Genomic DNA, 17,303 nt, shown 5'->3' with positions numbered 1-17,303 from the left:
CAGCCGGCGCTCCCACTGAGCAGAGAAACAGCGTCAGGCCGTCGACGGGCTTACTGCTTCACTGCCCCGCGCGAGCGAGTGAGCTGACACACTCGCCGGCTGCCGCTCACTCTGACACATACAGACGGGCTCGCTCCCTCCCTCTCTTGGCAACGCAAAGACACACTCACACACAGTCAGTCATCAACCCTCATTCAACATCTTCCCAGCCACGGGTCAGCAGCTCAGACAGGCACCTTGTTCCCGCCCAGCTGGAAAGGGCAGACCATCGCAAGGTGCACACATACACACACGCACGCAGACACACATACACAGATATACATGTATCTATAAACACAAACACACAAGCATCATCCTTCAGGACTTTCAGCGGGAAGGCAACCTTCACGGCGAGAAGGAGAGCGGAGCGAGAGGAACTTTCATCAAATGAAGAGATGTGAAAGGAACAAGATGACAACCGTCGGAGGAACTTTGACAAGCTTGTTGCAGTAGGAAGCTTTTTTTGATCCACATCTAAGGGGGGGGGGGGTCCCCTGTGAGCGGCTGCCCTCTCTCCTCAGGACTCTCGCACTGGGACGTCTCCCAGCCATCAGCATGCCTACAGCTTGCACCGGGGGAGTGTGACCCACCATGTGCAGATGGACGCCATCCGTCGCTCACCTCCATCCGCCTGAACCCTCCGATGCCACGGCCAGGCGACGGCCTCCCCCGCAACCCGGCGCGGCCTCCTTCTGCCTGGCCTTGCTGCTGGCCACCACGGCCGCCGCCTCGGGGGCCTGCACTCCCGGGCTGGGACGCGAGCCCCTTAGGGTTCTGGCGGGTGGCGCTAACTGCTCGTGGACGTTGGAGAGGCATACGAGAAGTTACAATCACCTGGAGGGCGACGTGCGGCTACGGCGGCTTTACTCGGCCAACAAGTTCTTCCTGTGCATTGACAAGACGGGCAAGGTGGACGGCACGCGGCGGAAAAACTACGCTGACAGTAAGTCGCTGACGCAGCGTTCTTCGAGGGCGCCGTGTATCTAGTGACGTTTGATTTTTATTGTCGGACTTTCTTATCTCTTTTATTGCTGCTCGGAGGGATCTCCCGCATCAAAATCATTACTCAGCTTCTTGTGTTGTGTTTAGAGTAAAGAGGACGCAGGTTGCTAGGGAAGACAAGCAGACTCCGGTGTGGATTTAAGATCCTCATGGGGACACCCGGCGCTGCATTTATTTTCTTTGAGGAAAGACATTAGAATGGAAAAACAAAAAGGGTCACCGGGGAGGAACTTATCAAAACTGTGATGAAAGCGCATCTATTGCGAGCGGCTGGTATCCATGGAAACAGGCACTATTTTGATGCTGAGGAAAGTGGCCCGAATCTGGCTTTGCGTGCATCCGCATAGATTTCATTCTCAATTTTGGGGCTTTTCGAATTATGCTAGTTGTCGTAAATATTATTAGCTTATGTTCTATGTTTTTGGTCCTCTTATCAAAACCTCGCTAAGACTTTTTAGCGTAGATAAAACTTGCTACGCATGCGGTTGGCAGGACACCTGAGAAGTGCAGCGGCCGCACCTCATTGTGTCCTTCAATGGATGTCTTTCAGACATTTGACCAGGTCAGAGGAGCTGACTCATGAGCTGCCCTTGCTCCATGTCCGTCACTCTCAGAGTGACAGGCGGGGCCCGCTGCAATGCTGGGACTGTCATATTTATGTATTTGTTAATGGCGCTTTTTGAACACGACCGGGTGAGTCAGAGTTTTTCCACACGGCTACCGAGGTGGAGGGGAAGGAGCAGCTGTTGCGTTCAAGTCACTGGCAGGCTTGTTGCCACTGTTCCAAGTTGTGAGTGACATTTGCTCACCTGTCCAAATGAGGCACTTGGAAATGTCTTTTCGCACCTACACAAACTTGTTTGAAAGTCAAGATGAGGTGACTTACATTGGGAAGCTGTCTGCACTCACTCAGGCGTTTATTGCTGCCAGGTACGACAAGAAACTATTTCCGTTGCAGCCGTCGAGCATGCAGAGCAGATACCTTATCGGCATCATTGTAGTATTTGAGGAAAAAGTTCATTTATTTAGTTATTGTAATGTCACGCATTTGCTGCACGACACTTAAATGATGCCATTTAAGGAGCGGAATTATTCTTTCCTTACAGAGAAGTTAAAATCACCGGCAAGCTTATTCATGGACATCCATTTTTAAATCACTACTCTTTATTAAATATAACAATGCGTACTGTTACTTGACCTTTTTTTTTTTTTACATATTATTACGACTATTCAAATGCTTTGGAAATCCCCCCTAAATTCTTCAGAAAATGCTAATAAGCAGTTAAATATATTGACTGTGAAAAATAGGGGATAATGAAACTGAAGCCCCCACCCCTCTAAAAAATTGATATTTTTCAAACTAACTACACAAATCTGCAGGTGCAGCCCTGCAAGTATTTATTAAAAAGCACAATCTTTCAAATATCGTTGCCTCCCATTCCCCCAGTGCGTATTTGACAAATATGCAGATTAACGCCAGCCATCAGCTGTCTTTGTAAATATATAAATGTTCATCAATATATTAATATTCGCTTTATGTCACATCCCCGTTCACTCATCCTCTCATTTCCTTTGATTGGAGCCTTGCGCCAAAGGCCCGGCGGTCTTGTCAAAAGCTTAACTCGAACATGCGGTCGCATCTCGTAATACCACACAAAGCTGCTTATTTAGCTACAAATGGGCGCCGAGGCTTTCAATCAGGCTTAAAGCCTATTGACCCACACGATTTCTTGATACTGATACGGTAGCGCGGCTGAAAATTGGAGTGGTACTTCGTACATATTTAATGACCGCAGCGGTGAATCGGATACCAAACGAACTCGGATCCTCCGCTTCCGCAACAGCTGCTTTAAAAGTCGACCCGTCCTCTAGCGCCGGGTACGGGTTCCTGTCGGCCTCACCTCCACGCCACTCAGTTTTTCCAGCACCTTCTCAGGCGTAAAAACATTTTGAATTAGTCAACAAGCGATGTGCTAATTGAGGGCTGGAAAATATTGTATCAATCCCAACGGAACAGTGGCATGGAACAGCTGAGGGAAGAGGCCACAGGGAGGAAAAGTGGCATTTGATGAGGGAGTAAAATGAGTTGGACAGAAGAGATTGAAAATAACAACACAAAACCAACAGTGGGTGTTCTAGAGTTACAGATTGTGATGAAAGAGCCTTCAACTTCAGATTGATGCTTTTTTTTTTTTTTTCTGAAAGCCTCGTCAGAACGAGGGCGGTCTGTCAGCATATCGCTTACCTCTTCAAAGTGCTCGGAGAAAGACGTTGCTGCACATGCGCAAACGTACACAAATGCACACAAACAGCAAAGCTTTGGGTTTCCGCATTTTGACGGTTATCAATGCGAGATGTGAGCTAACTTATCTGGTATTTCTAAATAATTATTAATTATCAATTATTATTTATTATTATCATTTAATCGTTGATATTGCATCTAAACAAAATTAAGCCCAAAAAATGGATAGCTGAGTCTCGCCACGGTGACCTACTTTTCTGATTTTGCTATTGCCGGACCATCTTGTTAGCTATGTTAGCTACACAAGCAACGGGCAGAACATGCAAATTCCACACAGAAAGATCGTAGCCTGGTTTTCGAACCCCCGAACCGTGAGGTGAATGTGCTAGCCACACATCCACCGCGACCTCAAGAGTCAACGATAGCGCGAAATATACCAAAACAGCCACACCAGCTAAGGAAACAAAGTATCATGTGATCGCTAAAGTTGCTAAAAATAACTCCTTCCTTGATGTGTTTTTCTTTTGGACACGTGCGTATGTTGAAGTACAACATGGTTGAGAGGGGAAAACACGCAGCCAGTGTTTACAAGAGGCAGGTCGGCATCATATCCTGTCCCGGGTCAGAGACTGTTAATGAGACAGCTGCAAAGCCCTGCCTAGCAACGGCTTTCGAATGACAAATCGTAAAGAGGAAAAGTAGCTCCGTGTACAGGATTATTTCACGGTATGCTATATGTTAAGAATTGATTAAAACTCATGAGCAGTTTGCCGTACCAGCTCAGTCCGAGCGACTCGTGTTGTGTTTACTAACTTTCTTTCCGCAAGCAGCATCTCTCGGGTTTTATGAGTTCACGTTTGAGTTGGATGGCGCCCAGAGTATGAGAACAGGTGGGGGAGCAAGTGAAGTGGTAGGGGAATCTTCCACCCTGATGAAATATGTTGTGGAAATGAGTCAAACTTGTTTTAGACGTTCACTAAACACTTTTGCCCAGAGCCTCACGAACCAATCACAAGTCGGATGAGAAGAGGACATTTAGCGGGAATCCATCCCATGCCAGGTGCACAAACCATGACATGACCGATGGCACTGAGATGATCCTGTCAGTCATAAAATGGAACATATTATGGTAATTTTTTAATGACTTGTGTACACGGATTTTGGTTAGTCACACTCAGTTTCTCCAGCCATTACTTGGCGAAAATTCCGAACTAACCATTTCATAACATCCTGTATGCGGGAACCTCCAACTTGTTCGACAGTCTCTCCCTCACAATGTCTGAGACTCCGGAGGTAGAGAAACGTTAGCATATTCCTACGACTACGTATCATTTAATTTGTGACATAAACTCGGGGATTTGGAAGTAATTTGGTCAGACGGGAACCCGTGACCGGATCAACGGACTTTGGTATTTTGCATCAGTATAATATGCATGTTAATGAGGGCAGGGGCGTGCGTACTCTGCTCGGCATTGAGGTGGAAATGAAAAGCTAAGGGGAGTGCTGGAGCTTTTCCAGTGGCTCGTTAGGCACAATGTAAGCTTTTCTCCGGGGGTGTCCCCAATGAGAGTTGATATTCTAAAATGGTGGGGAAAGCGATAAATCAATCATATCGCCATTCAGTCCGATTGGACTGTGACCTTTGCTTGTGAGAGGCAGATGATTATTGACCCTTTGCAAGCTGTTCTTAGCTGAGCATCCCTGCTTTCTGCCGCTAGGGCGCCATATCATGAATGGAGCAATTAGTAGCTAACAACTAGTCTGGCTCTGGCTCCTCTGCTGGATTTACGGATTTACTGGGTTCATCGTTGGGTTTATAGTGTCTGACTTTGGCTCCGGCACCCAATTCCTTCATCGTTACATCCTGTGGGTGTCAAGGTGACACAAAAGCAACGCAACTTCACAGGCGCTGCCATCAAGACACTTGAGACTTTGAAGCGCTTGATTAAAACAACACTCATATTCTCAGAGTTTAGAAATCTTAGAAATCACATGAAAGAAAGACATCTTTGGATATTCTTTCTGAGAAAACTAAGAAACTTCCTCCCCTATTGATTGGGGATTAGACGCTTTTTGTAACAAGCTAGCATTAACAAGCTAGTATTAATCACACAGAGCAACATAATAAGTTTAACTTTTGTACATCTCATTGTGAGTTACTTTGTGAAGCTTCCTCACAAACAAACTTCAATGATAGTCTGGATTATTCAAGATTATTCCAGATTTTTTGGATATGTAGCTATGGCTAACTACTTGACTGAATAGCTTTACATATATGAGCTAGCTCGACACTGGAGAGGAATTTTAGGCACCTGTTGCCCTAAAGACAGACATACCCTCTTAACCCAGTGTCTTGTTTGATTTGGTCCACACAGGAAGCAATAAGAGTTGGTAAGGCGTTCTTATGTGTGATGTTCTTGTTGCTGTTTTTTTCCCATTATTATCACAGGTGCACAAGGGAGTTCCATAAAGTCCCAATAGACTTTAAACGTATAAACATAAATAGAGAGCTGGCACAACATGCAGGACAAATATTGACTGGCTGTCAGGCAATCAGGCTATAAAAATATAGACTTTACTGGGCATAAAGTGCAATCGGTGTGAAATGGGTGAAACCATTCACACCTCAGGTGAATCAAAGCAACGTCATCACCGTAAAGGATATTGTTTTGGGCCACCTAGCTAAAGACGCTAACCACAAATACAAAGCAGCAAAATTTGAACATGCAGCTAATTGCGAAAGGTAGTTCCGTTTTTACGATTGGCGGTTTTTATGCAAGAGCCTGCAGCTGCGCTACCAGATTTGTGTGACCCCCCCAACACACACCCACAATTGTGCGGGATTTTCTGTACTAGCATCAAATCTACCATTCACTGAACCTCCAGCCGTCTGTGTTCGAGCGTGAGGCGGATCGAGTGAGTCATCAAAATATCGAATGCAAATGTGATGCGCACGATCGAACATGCGACCTGTTTTTTATCTCCACTTTTTGCCAACTCTCTTTGAAGGTGTGTGCACTTGGAATGCATGTGGCCAGTGTTTAGACTCGTGTCACTGCGGGAGCATGAAGTGCACCCTAAACTGAAAAAAGATGTGTGCTTTCTTTCCCAAATGACTAATTTGAACCAGACTGTAACCCTCTATCCGTGTGTGTGTGTAGTTGTGAGCGGGTGTTTTTCTCATTTTGGAAGGGACATGCTCCTCATTAGGAGACACGCTTGTGTAGCACTAAGTGTTGCGCTGGGACAGTCAGCCATCTTTGTTCTAATGACTTGCAGAGTCATGTTGCCGATTCTGCAGCTCGTTTTTTGTAAGGTGACACCAACTTCACTCGAGACACACACACACATGCACGCACACACATACACGCACACACACGGGCCAGACCCTTCTTTAGGCACCTCGGCTAATGTAAAAAAAATCCACAAAATGAAGACTTATGAACCCCAACCCTTGTTTTTAAATTAAAATGTAAAATGAAGTAAAATGGAATTGTAATCTTGTTTTGGTCGGTACTTTTGGACCCATCTCCTGTCGTCTACATTACCTGTCCTCTCCTGCCGTAGCAGGTGGGATGGGGGAGTGGGGGGGGGGGGGGTCAAGGCTGTCTGGCCAGTGGAGCAGGTGACAGTTGTGACAGAGTCCTGACCTCTGTCACCTCCCTGTGTGCCTATCTCATTTGAATAATGTAAATGAGGGCCAGGCAAAGGCCACGGAGTGTATTCCGTGTCAGGTGCTGTGCTCACTCATTGGAACTCCCCTGTGCAACACACTTGAAGGTGGCAGTGATGTAAAGGGGCAGGAAGGGGGAAAAATCATTCTTGTGCTGACATTGAATACAAACATAAATATTTATTTTCCCCCGTGAATAGAAGGGGTCCAGCATTGTGGGACTTTGTTATGCGGAGGTGCCTTCCCGCCTTTTTGTGTCAGCGCCATTTATATAGACCAGCGCTGCAGAACAAAGATGGAAAAGTGCAGGCGGCTTAGAAAAAGGGGCTGCTGACATACGGTAAAGTGACTGTAATTTACTCCGGGATGAAGATTGCGGGAGAATCCGATGAACGCCAGGACTCGGAAAGCGTAAACAAGCCCTTTTGTTTTTGTCTGATTACCTTCCCGCGTCTTTCAGAGTCTGTGCTGGACTGCCAACGAAAAGCAGCCGCAGATGCAGCAGCGGCATGCCAGCTTTCTGCAATTTAGCGGCATGTAGGGGGGGGGGGGGGCTGACCTCAGACTAATGTGGATTCCACCGTGCCGGCCGCTATTCCCAGGGCAGCAAAGTGCAGGAAACTGCAGAAGCCGCGTGAGTCACAAAGCTCTCAGCGGGCAGATCTGCTCGTAACTGTCCGCGAAGCCTTTGATAGGCGGCCGCTGGCTTGTTGTGGATGTGATGCATGATTTGGAGGCACTTTGCTCCCCCCCACCCCTCCCTGATTAAAGAAAAAGCCTCTTTGGTTGGGAAGATTGGTACCACACAGGCGCACGCTGTTGGCCTTCGTTAACCTTTTTCACCCCCGCTATCAATCATGGCAGCCAGCTTCTCCCTAAGGTTGCCCCCCCATCCCCTAAATATGCTTGTAAAATTAGAGTTTGATCATCAGAAGGGCTTCCCATGGGTTCCTTAAAAGTACTGATTGATGTGCCGTTAAGCACAATCACATCTTGTGAGGGTGAGGGGGGGTCTACAGCAGCACGGACAGGACGTGTGCACTCATTACTGCTTGATGAGGGGGGTAAATACCAGCACAGACTTTCAACCTTTACATCAAGGGGCATTTGAGTTTTTATACGATCCCGCGGGGGACCATTTTGCTTTACGTTCCAAAATTCACCAAATTTCGCAGGTGCGTTTGTTCATGTTTATTTAAACGGGCCAGTGTGAACCAAGTTGGGTTTGAAATTGGACGGTGATTTTTAAATTAGAGCGGCAAATTGCGGATATTGTTAAATCCAGCTTCTTCTATTTTTGTTTTTAATCTTTGGCAGCTGGCTAAAGTAAAGCAATCTATGCCTACATTACATCTTGGCTGGATTACTATAATGCAATTTCTTTCGGAGTCAGACGCTCCTCGCTCAAGCTCCAGTTGGTCCAAAATGCTTCTGTTGGTCTCCTAACTGGAGCTCATAGGAGGGAGCACAGAACACATTTCAAGATAATTAACAACTATCGCTTTGCATTTCCCCAAAAATGATCCCATTTGAGATCCGGGCATGCCTCTGCAAAACCCGATGAAGCTTCTTCAGATGAGAAACGAAACATCTCCAAAGACAAACAAAGCAGGTCCTGTTCTGATCGATTCAATTTCCCAAAGACAACGTAAAGGTGCAAAGTCCCATTGCTGTTTTTAGATTTGTGTCCTGCACTGAATCAAATGCTCGCAGGCCATATATGGCCCAGAGGCCAAAGATTGACCACCCGTGCTCTAAAGGTTGTCTTCGTTATTTCAGTGCAATCACATACAGAGACCCCCCCCCCCCACACACACACACTTCCAACCTACTCAGACCTCTCCAGATGTGGATTGCGGAGTACTGGGTCAGTCTGTCTGACTGGGGGTAAATCAGACGCAATAATCTGTTCTGTGAGGGGACTAGCAAGGGGGTTGGCGGGGGGGTAATTGGTCACATTTGACCCACGGCCCTGTGGACTGTGGGAACGCAGGCCTTATCTACAGCGGTAATTGGCTAATGAAACACTTCCGCAGCTCCTCCACTAGATTGTCATCCACCGGTTGGGATAGGGTGTGTGTGTGTGGCCGATGCATGTGTGTGTGTGTGAGATGCTAAAGAAAATGACAGGATACGGAACTCCCCGTGGCCATCTCGAGCATTTTTATCAACAACATCAGTCTCTTAATGATACATTGACAGCACACGTGTGGTTGCCATTACGGCTTACATCGAAGTCCGGATCACGGATGGTTCAATGTAACTCCAATCAGAGCGTTGACATATGGTAAGGTTGTTTGTGCACTTGCATTTGACCTCAGCTACTCGTAATACAGATGGTAGAACTACCTGAAAATGTTGGTGGGATTTTTTTTCGCCATCAATCCAATTTTTCCCCCCGTTTGTTATTTAGTTCACACAAAGTTACTCATGTTACGAAAATGTTTATTACTCGCTTTGGTGGATCAATTGAGGAATTAAAGCATTTAGGTTTCACAAAAATAATTATAAAAAAATATTTATTTTGAATGGTTGGGGTATTAGATTAAGATCACTGACAATTTTTTTCTGAATGATTCAATTCAGATTGTTGAGCGGGTGTCCACTAAGTGTCATTCTAGTGTTTTTTACAGTAGATTTTCTTTAGTTTTTCATGCCCACATCTATCAGAGGACAAGAAAAAAAAAAGGCTTGGGCAGAGGGAGGTGTGTGTGTATGTTGGGGGGCTACTATAAGAAAAAAAAAAAAGGCTAAAGTTACAGTGGTGAGACAATGTCTCGGCGGTCCCATCAAGTGAGCCATTCATGGATGCGGGCCGAGCAGTTTGCGAAGCCGGGCAGAGCCTCCGATGGAGTGGGGCCCAGGGTGGCCTGGTCTTTTTGTCCCGAGCTGACCCCTTGCTCTCCTACGTGGCCTCTGCGCCCCTCACCTGGCCTGTCCCAGCACTCTGGTAACAGGATACCTGTAATTTGCTCTAATGGCCTTTGAAAGAACCTGGCCGGGGCTAATCCCTGGAGTCTTTCTCCCGAGCAACCCCGTTTGAAAAAGATTCGGGGGAGAGTCGAGGGGGCGGGGTAACACGGGGCTCTGAAGAGTCCTGAAAGAGGAGGACGGGGCTTGTGGATTGTATGTGTGGGAGAATGTCACCTCTTTCGGACGGCGCTACGGCCAACAAGGGGACGGGAGTCGGCTTTCAGCAGATCCCAACCGTGTGTCGCGTTCACAGACCCGAAAGAGAGAACATCAGCACCTGCCACCGCTGCGTCTAATTGACACGAAATCATTTCCAGGGGCCTTGCAAAAAAAAAAAAAAAATTGCAAAAATATTTTTTTTGTACTGCACATCTTCAAGGGAAAAAATGACATTGTCGGAATGACCGCACGCAGTGTGTACCGTGTGATTTCCTTGGTGACAGCGTGTTTGCGTCTGCAAAAGCTCAAGTGCCCAAGAAGCAAAAACGAGGTGGACAAATAATCCTGCTTCTCGTTTCCTCTGCGAATTTGATTTGATTAAAGCGAGCGTGAGCACATAGCTGATGGACCCCTAACTGTCCAGGATTTCCGAATCCGGTTACTTCCAGACAGTTTGAGCTCCGTTTGAAGCAGAGGCGGGGAACAGCAGTTGGTCTACCACAAGGATTGATTTGGCCCGACGTGCAAAAAAAAAAACTTCTAGCAATTGGATTGATGAGGAAAAAAAATAATAATGATAAAATAAAATAAAAAAATGATCCGTCTATATGCATTGCAAGTCTCCTTTCACCAGTGGGTCAATTAGTTTCTCTAAACGAGCAACGTTGGTTTCAGGTTCTCGGGGCAGAAGTATGCAAGATCTCTTGTCTATATGGTTTGTCTCACAACTGTTGCTAGGGAATTAATAAATCATACCGACGCCTTTTTGGAGTCAATAGGTGTGAAGCGTGTTTTAGGGAGGGAGGGAGGAAGTTGAAGGGGTGAAGAGAAAGAAGGATGTGAATGTGCAGGCTGGCAGATGGGAGACAGGTACAGTATGAAGTGAGGGATGGAGAGAGGGAGGGAAGGAAGTCTAGACTGGCAGCTGCTGTGTAACAAAGAGTCGGTTACGCGGGCGCACACACTCGTTGTATTGCACGACACACACTCACAGTGAGAGCATGGTTGTGGCGCAGTTCACCTCATTAGAAAGGAACCATTGCGGCGGTATTTCATCCTATCAGGTGTTCAATCTTGATTTGATAACGGCTTGTTTCCTCCAGACTTTGCATTTTATTACAAAAGACAAATAATATCTTTTTTTTTTTTTATATGTGTATGTTTATATGGGTTTCTAAAATGGATGAATACAAATGAATAAGGTTTTCAAGTAATATGAAACAAGAGCCTGGATTCCCATTTGGACAAGTGTGCCGCTTGAAAAGTGACTATTTAGCCTCAGCACGCAAGTTTCCTGTAAAAGGACAGTTTATCGCCAAGATCGGATTTCACGTGGCTGACCGATGACATCAGCAGCCGCCCAACTATCGCATGCCACGCAGTGGACATATTAGACTTCCAGAGCATTCGACTTGTCAGCTAGCAATCAATATGAAGAGATGGAGCAAAAGAAATGATTCTTGTGCATTTTGATAGCATCATCAAAGCAAACTAACTTACATAACAATTATGACAAAACTTGTTCGAACAAATTCACGAGAGTCCACCAATCAACAGTTCTCGGCGCATGTTCCCATAGCGATCTCTCAAGGTGTTTAAAGCAATACGGAGCCATACCGCCTTTGTGTGCGTCGATACACACAGGCGGCCCGTTTCACCCACTACCAGAACCTCAGAGGGGGTCACGGCTGATCAAAGGTGCTGGTCACAGCCATTAGGCCCGGCGGCCCGGACCAGACATGAAAAGCTGCTATTTTGTAAAGGAGGGCAGAAGGGAAAGGGGGAAGAAAAAAAACCCAACAGGGCCCTCTCCGTTTAAAAAGCAAGCAAACTGTGAAATAATTGAAAAGGTGTGTCAATCAAGCACAGGCGCACAGCGGGAACTACGAGATTCCCAGGCTCGGCTCTGGTCGAGCACTGAGCCATAGAGGGCTGCTCAAGGGGGCAACCCGAGAAATTAAAGAGCCGGCGAGGGAACAAAAAGAAAAGTAGGAGGAAAAATGTGTGTGGCTATTTTCTGCCATTCTTCCACACTTTGTGCGCTCTATTCAAAACCTAGCTTAATAAGATCTTGTTTTTACCTCTCAGGTGAGTAACAAAGACCCCCCCCCCCTTTTTACCCACCAGCCCATCTTAAAAGCAGCACCTTCACCGTGCACCCCCCCCACCTCTGACCCCCCCCCGCCCAGCATGAGCTGGACAAAAGGAAAAGAACCCCATGAGAGTTTCTTTCGTTTTGCTTTCTGCCTTTTTTTCCCCCCTTCCTTTCCAAGGTCAGAAAAGGCTTAAATGATCTGACGATGGGCTAACGTCCAAAAAAATGGGGGATGGAAGGAAAAGAAAGAGTATTAAATTAAAAAAAAAAAAAGACTTAAAAATCCCCATAGAAAGGGGAAAGAAATGGCGAGTCCACAGTTGACTGGACATGTATAGCGCGGGATTTGCTTGTAATGGCAGCTTGAGCTTATTGACAGTCCCAGCCAAAACATGTCAAAGGTTAAGAGATCTCCCCAATTGCAAGTGGGAAGCCAAAAGCACTTTTTTTCATGAGCTCAATGGGGCCATCAGTTGATACTTGCATAGCAGAACACACTGAAGAAGGGCCCTTCACTCTCCAATGCCACTAAAGAGCAAACAGCTAATTGGACTCCAGTGTTTCTTCCTTTTGATATCATTTAAAAGACTTGCGTTTGTACCGCTAGCTTGTGGACTCTTGGGAAGAAAAATGCCATAAGCCGTAAATCGCAACCTCGAGGACACTTCTCTCTTACTCATACACTTCAATTAGCTACTAAACATGTTCTTAGAGTTATAATTACCCTCATACCACACTTAAAAAAAGGATTAATAGAAGAATAGGGACCACAAAGACAAATAAAACACATATAATAGACTGATTTGGAATCATTTTGTCATCTGTAGGCTGTCCAGAAAAAAACGACGACGATAAAAAATGAATTGAATTAGCCAAGTTTGGACTCGGCTGCAAGGCCTCGGTTGCTAGCGTTTGTTTCCTGCCACTGATATGAATCTATTAAAGCTAGCAGCAATTAGGGATGAGTGAAGTCGTTAGCATTCAGATAACTTTTAACTTGTGAGCTACTATGGTAGCATTATTTCACAATTATCTACCAAATCTTTTTTTTGGGGGGGGAGGGTGAAATTATACAAAATATATATTATGACAAACATGATTCTCTCCTGTGTGTGGGACGTCCAAGCGGCAATTACTGCTGGAAGCATTTTCAGGCACCAGTGCTTTTCATTGGCCTGGACTAATCCCCCGTAAATCCTTGCAGCGCTCCAATCGGCCGGTCGGGCCTCGGCTAATTGCTTACGAGTCGCTCGCTCGCTCGCGCGCTCCAGGTGCCACCAGAGCACACCCGGTGTTTGTAAACACGGCTCGTAAAAGGGAAAAAAAAAGAGGAATCCTGCCATCAAAGTGTTAAGTGAGAGGATCAGAGGAAGCGGAGGAATGATGGAATGATGGGGGTGCAGCTGGATGCCTACCTGGACGGACTAATGGGGCATTCCCTGGTCCTATGCAGCTGGAGCTAGTCGAGACCAAAGACACTCAACAGGAACTCCATGTGTTTGTTTACTTTGACTTTTTGCTTTGGACTCTTTGTACTCGGTGGTGTCTGCGGGATGATCTCACCCGGCAGACATGACACGCTCAAAATGGGACATCATGATGGGAGAAGCAGAGTCTTGTAATATTATTTTTTCTGCCTAACATTGTTTCCAGACTTATAATACTGAGTTTTAGTTAGGTCATCATAACACAAACATCGTAACTAGGGCCTGAATGATTATCAGCCGATTTCATTTTGTATTTTTTTTTTTTTTAAAAAAGCAGCAAGAATTGATGGATTTTTTTTCTGACTGTTATTCATATCATTATTTTTTAAGGGAGGAAAATATATATTTAAAATATATAATTTAATTAGTAATCAGCCAATTAAACAATTATCAGAATTTTACTCTGCCAAATCTGAAAAAAATATTATTATTATTATCAACAGTGCCACTTTTTTTGGAGGGGGGGGCTGACTTTTATGACGCAAAAGTTTTTTTTCCAGTGTCGGTCCAACATAATTTCATCTTGCTTGTTATTTGTTTCTTCCTTTCTTACGTGTGGAAGCTATGATGGTGGGTGAACCGCCACATCCGAATGCTTTTGCAAATAAAGCCGTGAGAAAATATAATCAAAAGAGTCATCTTTTCCTGAAGTACTTCGTTCTCATTCCGAATAAAGCCCCGAAACCCTCAACATTTGTGACAATGGTCACACGGCTTAATTTTTCTATTTTATTTTTTTTGCATGCAGACAAAAGCCAGATCAAGCGTGAGCCACATGGGACTCGTTTGCAAGCCGGTGCCCAGAGGAAACAATTAGCCTGCAAACTTGCCAGCTTATTCTCAGCGTTAGCAGGAGCACTCATGAGGCTAAAGCAGACGCAGCGTTTTTTTTTGTCCATCTGTAAACAACTGTGGGCATCAGCCCCCTTCCCCAAACAATTCCACAAGTTCCGCAATATGATCTAATTCAACGTGTGTTGTATGAATGCTTTGTGTCTGTGTGCTTTCTCTCTTGTATTGGCCACAGAGCATCTGGCATCCCATTGATTGGGGCGGCTTTTGATGAGGATCACACACACACACACACACACAAAAAAAAGCTAACTGGTTCACTCTTTTATTTTCCAGGTCTGATGGAAATCCGATCTGTCAGTGTGGGAGTTGTTGCCATCAAGTCTGTCAGCACCGGGCTGTACTTAGCCATGTCCAAGAAGGGCACGCTCTTCGGATCGGTGAGTTTACAACCAGCCAACCGTTGGAGGAGGAGGTCAATCTCGGAAGATTTGTCTGAACTGTCTCAACTAGGTCATGGATTCACTGAACTGGTTAGGAATTTACAATCTAGTGAAAGAGCTGTTAGCGGTCCCAATCAAGAGAGGTCTTACATTTGATCAAAGTAGCCTTAAAAAAAGTTTTGTTTTTATATCCAAAATGAGCGCCTTAAAATGAAACTTAAGCTTTAAATCCACCGTTCAAAGGTCTTAAAAGGTCACAGACTCAATAAAGTACAATGTTGTTTGGAAAGCTTTTCTTAAGTCGTAAACAAATTTGGACTCAGCCTGGACTGACTATTTTGCATTGTGAAAAAAAAGAAGCATATTTGAGCGGAGGTCACAATTTGGACCAGCAGCTCCCTTGTTAGCTTCACCATGAGGTCAAAGTGTTCCTGTCCATCACGACTGTAACACCTGCGGCTTGTTTTACTGTCAAACTACACGGCAGACACAAGAAAGCCGAGCAATGACAAAGAGCCACCTGGTTCCTTTAAAAGTCTTTGCGTGCCATCCCTCTATTTTCTTTTTTTTTTTTTGTGAGTGTGGTCTGTGTGCTGTACATCAAGCTTTTAAATGTATTCCCGCCTCTTTGTTTAAGATCAGACCTGAGGTGTGCGGTCTACCTCCGCAAAAAAACAGACACGCAATCAGTCAGCGAGTGAGTGATAAGGATCACCTTCGACCTGCTACAAAGTGAAGCCTCAATAACATACCGCCGCATTAGTGGCATCCGCGCGTTATCAACAGAGTACCCCAAATAGAGGGGAAGGTAGTATTATCTGTGTGTTGGATTATCTGATAAACAGCGCTAAGTACCCATGAAAGCGCGGCTATGCTTTGCTTGCATTGCCTTCACACATCTGTTCATCTTCACGCAAAACTGACACACCATCACGTCGGGTCAACACTTAAAATCCACCCGAATACAAAACAATCTCACCAAGCTTTCCTACTATAAGTATCGAGCTGGGCGGAATGCTACAAGTTCTTTACTGTAATGGCAAGAAATTTATTGTGAGCTTTAGAACGAAGAAGAAAAAAACAATCTGTGGACCTAGTATGGAGCCTTGCGGAACACCAGTGGCAAGTCATGGCAAACTGAGATTTGTGTGGTATGATTGAAAAATCTACAATGTTGTCAAGCTTGCTACTAATTTGCTAAATAGACGTTAGCATCAAGCTACAAGAGGAGTTGTCCATGGTTATCTGCTCTACAGCGGTGCTCACGACCTTTCTCGTCCTTTCCAGGTCAAGTACAACCCAAGCTGCAAGTTCAAAGAGCGTATCGAGGAGAACGGCTACAACACCTACGCCTCGCTACGCTGGAAGCACGGTGGCAGGCAGATGTTCGTCTCGCTGAACGGGCGGGGGAAGCCGCGGCGAGGCCACAAGGCTAGGCGAAGACACCCGTCCACTCACTTCCTCCCCATGCTGCCCTCCTAGCTCGCCTGACATCGGATACGACAAAGCGGACGTGTCACATATATGTACATTTGATCAGATCTGTAATGTTTATTTGTAGAGCTAGCTTGTGCTTTTAAGTTATTTTCCCCATGTTGAAAAAGACTTTGACAGTAGAGTGGTACTTTCCTCAGGCGTGTAAGTGTTTGAGTCAACTGGGTCTGTTGAACTGAAAAAAGTCAATCCACAAAGTACGTCAGACAGCAAAGATCACAAAGACTGCTCAGAGCTGCCTTGGATACTGGACTACTTAAGAGACCACAAACCCAAGGCGTCTCGACATAGGTGGACTACTAGCCGGTTTTCGATGAGTCGTATGTTGTGTGCATGCACCCCTCAAGCATTATCACTGTGTCTCTAATGCGTGCACCCTTCACTTGGTAATCTCAAGTCAACTAACCCGTTTCCACATTACATAGAGGCTGTAGGTGCACTTGATGTGACGTAGCAGCTACAGTTCCGTTCATGCATTTTGTACACTAAATAAATGGTTCTTGCTAACATTTTTCTCAACAAGGCTAATAAAACATTTAATATATTCAAGATGGCTTTGAACAGTCTCGTTGTACAATGGTTTATCTAGGTGACAATGGCCTTTGTGCCTATTCACTGACAGTTAAGTGTTTGTAACATCTCCATCGGAGGCCTTGGCCGTAATCCCTCCTCCTCGTCGTCATCATCATAATCATGACAAGAATCCCAGCGGGGCGGCGCTTATGATCGGCGCGGGGGGACATCAAGGTCATTTAGACGCAGGCGAGCGCTCCAGTGGCACAGGAGGCCACTCTGTCTTTTCAGCAAGCAGAAAGGAGAGTCGGCGATGAATGGCGGCCGTTGGGAGGGTGAATAAAGGCCAAGCTTTCAGCGCGTCTTTATGTTAGACCACTCCGGCGGGGGA

General features: G+C 45.6%; 1 protein-coding gene across 3 annotated transcripts; it reads left to right on the top strand.

The window, feature by feature from the left end:
* On the top strand, positions 1-16,948 carry fgf22 (fibroblast growth factor 22). Of its 3 annotated transcripts, none has more exons than XM_061298308.1 (4): positions 1-488; positions 561-982; positions 14,799-14,902; positions 16,193-16,948. In XM_061298308.1, exons 2-4 carry the CDS (start codon positions 631-633, stop codon positions 16,385-16,387), a joined length of 651 nt encoding a protein of 216 aa, XP_061154292.1. In that variant the 5' UTR covers positions 1-488; positions 561-630; the 3' UTR covers positions 16,388-16,948. The 3 variants fall into 3 exon arrangements, with proteins under 3 accessions (XP_061154292.1, XP_061154291.1, XP_061154290.1); XM_061298307.1 differs by having other exon boundaries at positions 2-275; positions 362-982; XM_061298306.1 differs by having other exon boundaries at positions 2-982.
* The last annotated feature ends 355 nt before the right edge of the window (positions 16,949-17,303 follow it).

Source organism: Syngnathus typhle, linkage group LG14, assembly GCF_033458585.1.
Source record: "Syngnathus typhle isolate RoL2023-S1 ecotype Sweden linkage group LG14, RoL_Styp_1.0, whole genome shotgun sequence".
In the NCBI taxonomy this organism is placed as follows: Eukaryota; Metazoa; Chordata; class Actinopteri; order Syngnathiformes; family Syngnathidae; genus Syngnathus; species Syngnathus typhle.
Note: the sequence above shows the minus strand (reverse complement) of the source record. Positions and strands in the feature narration are given on the sequence as shown.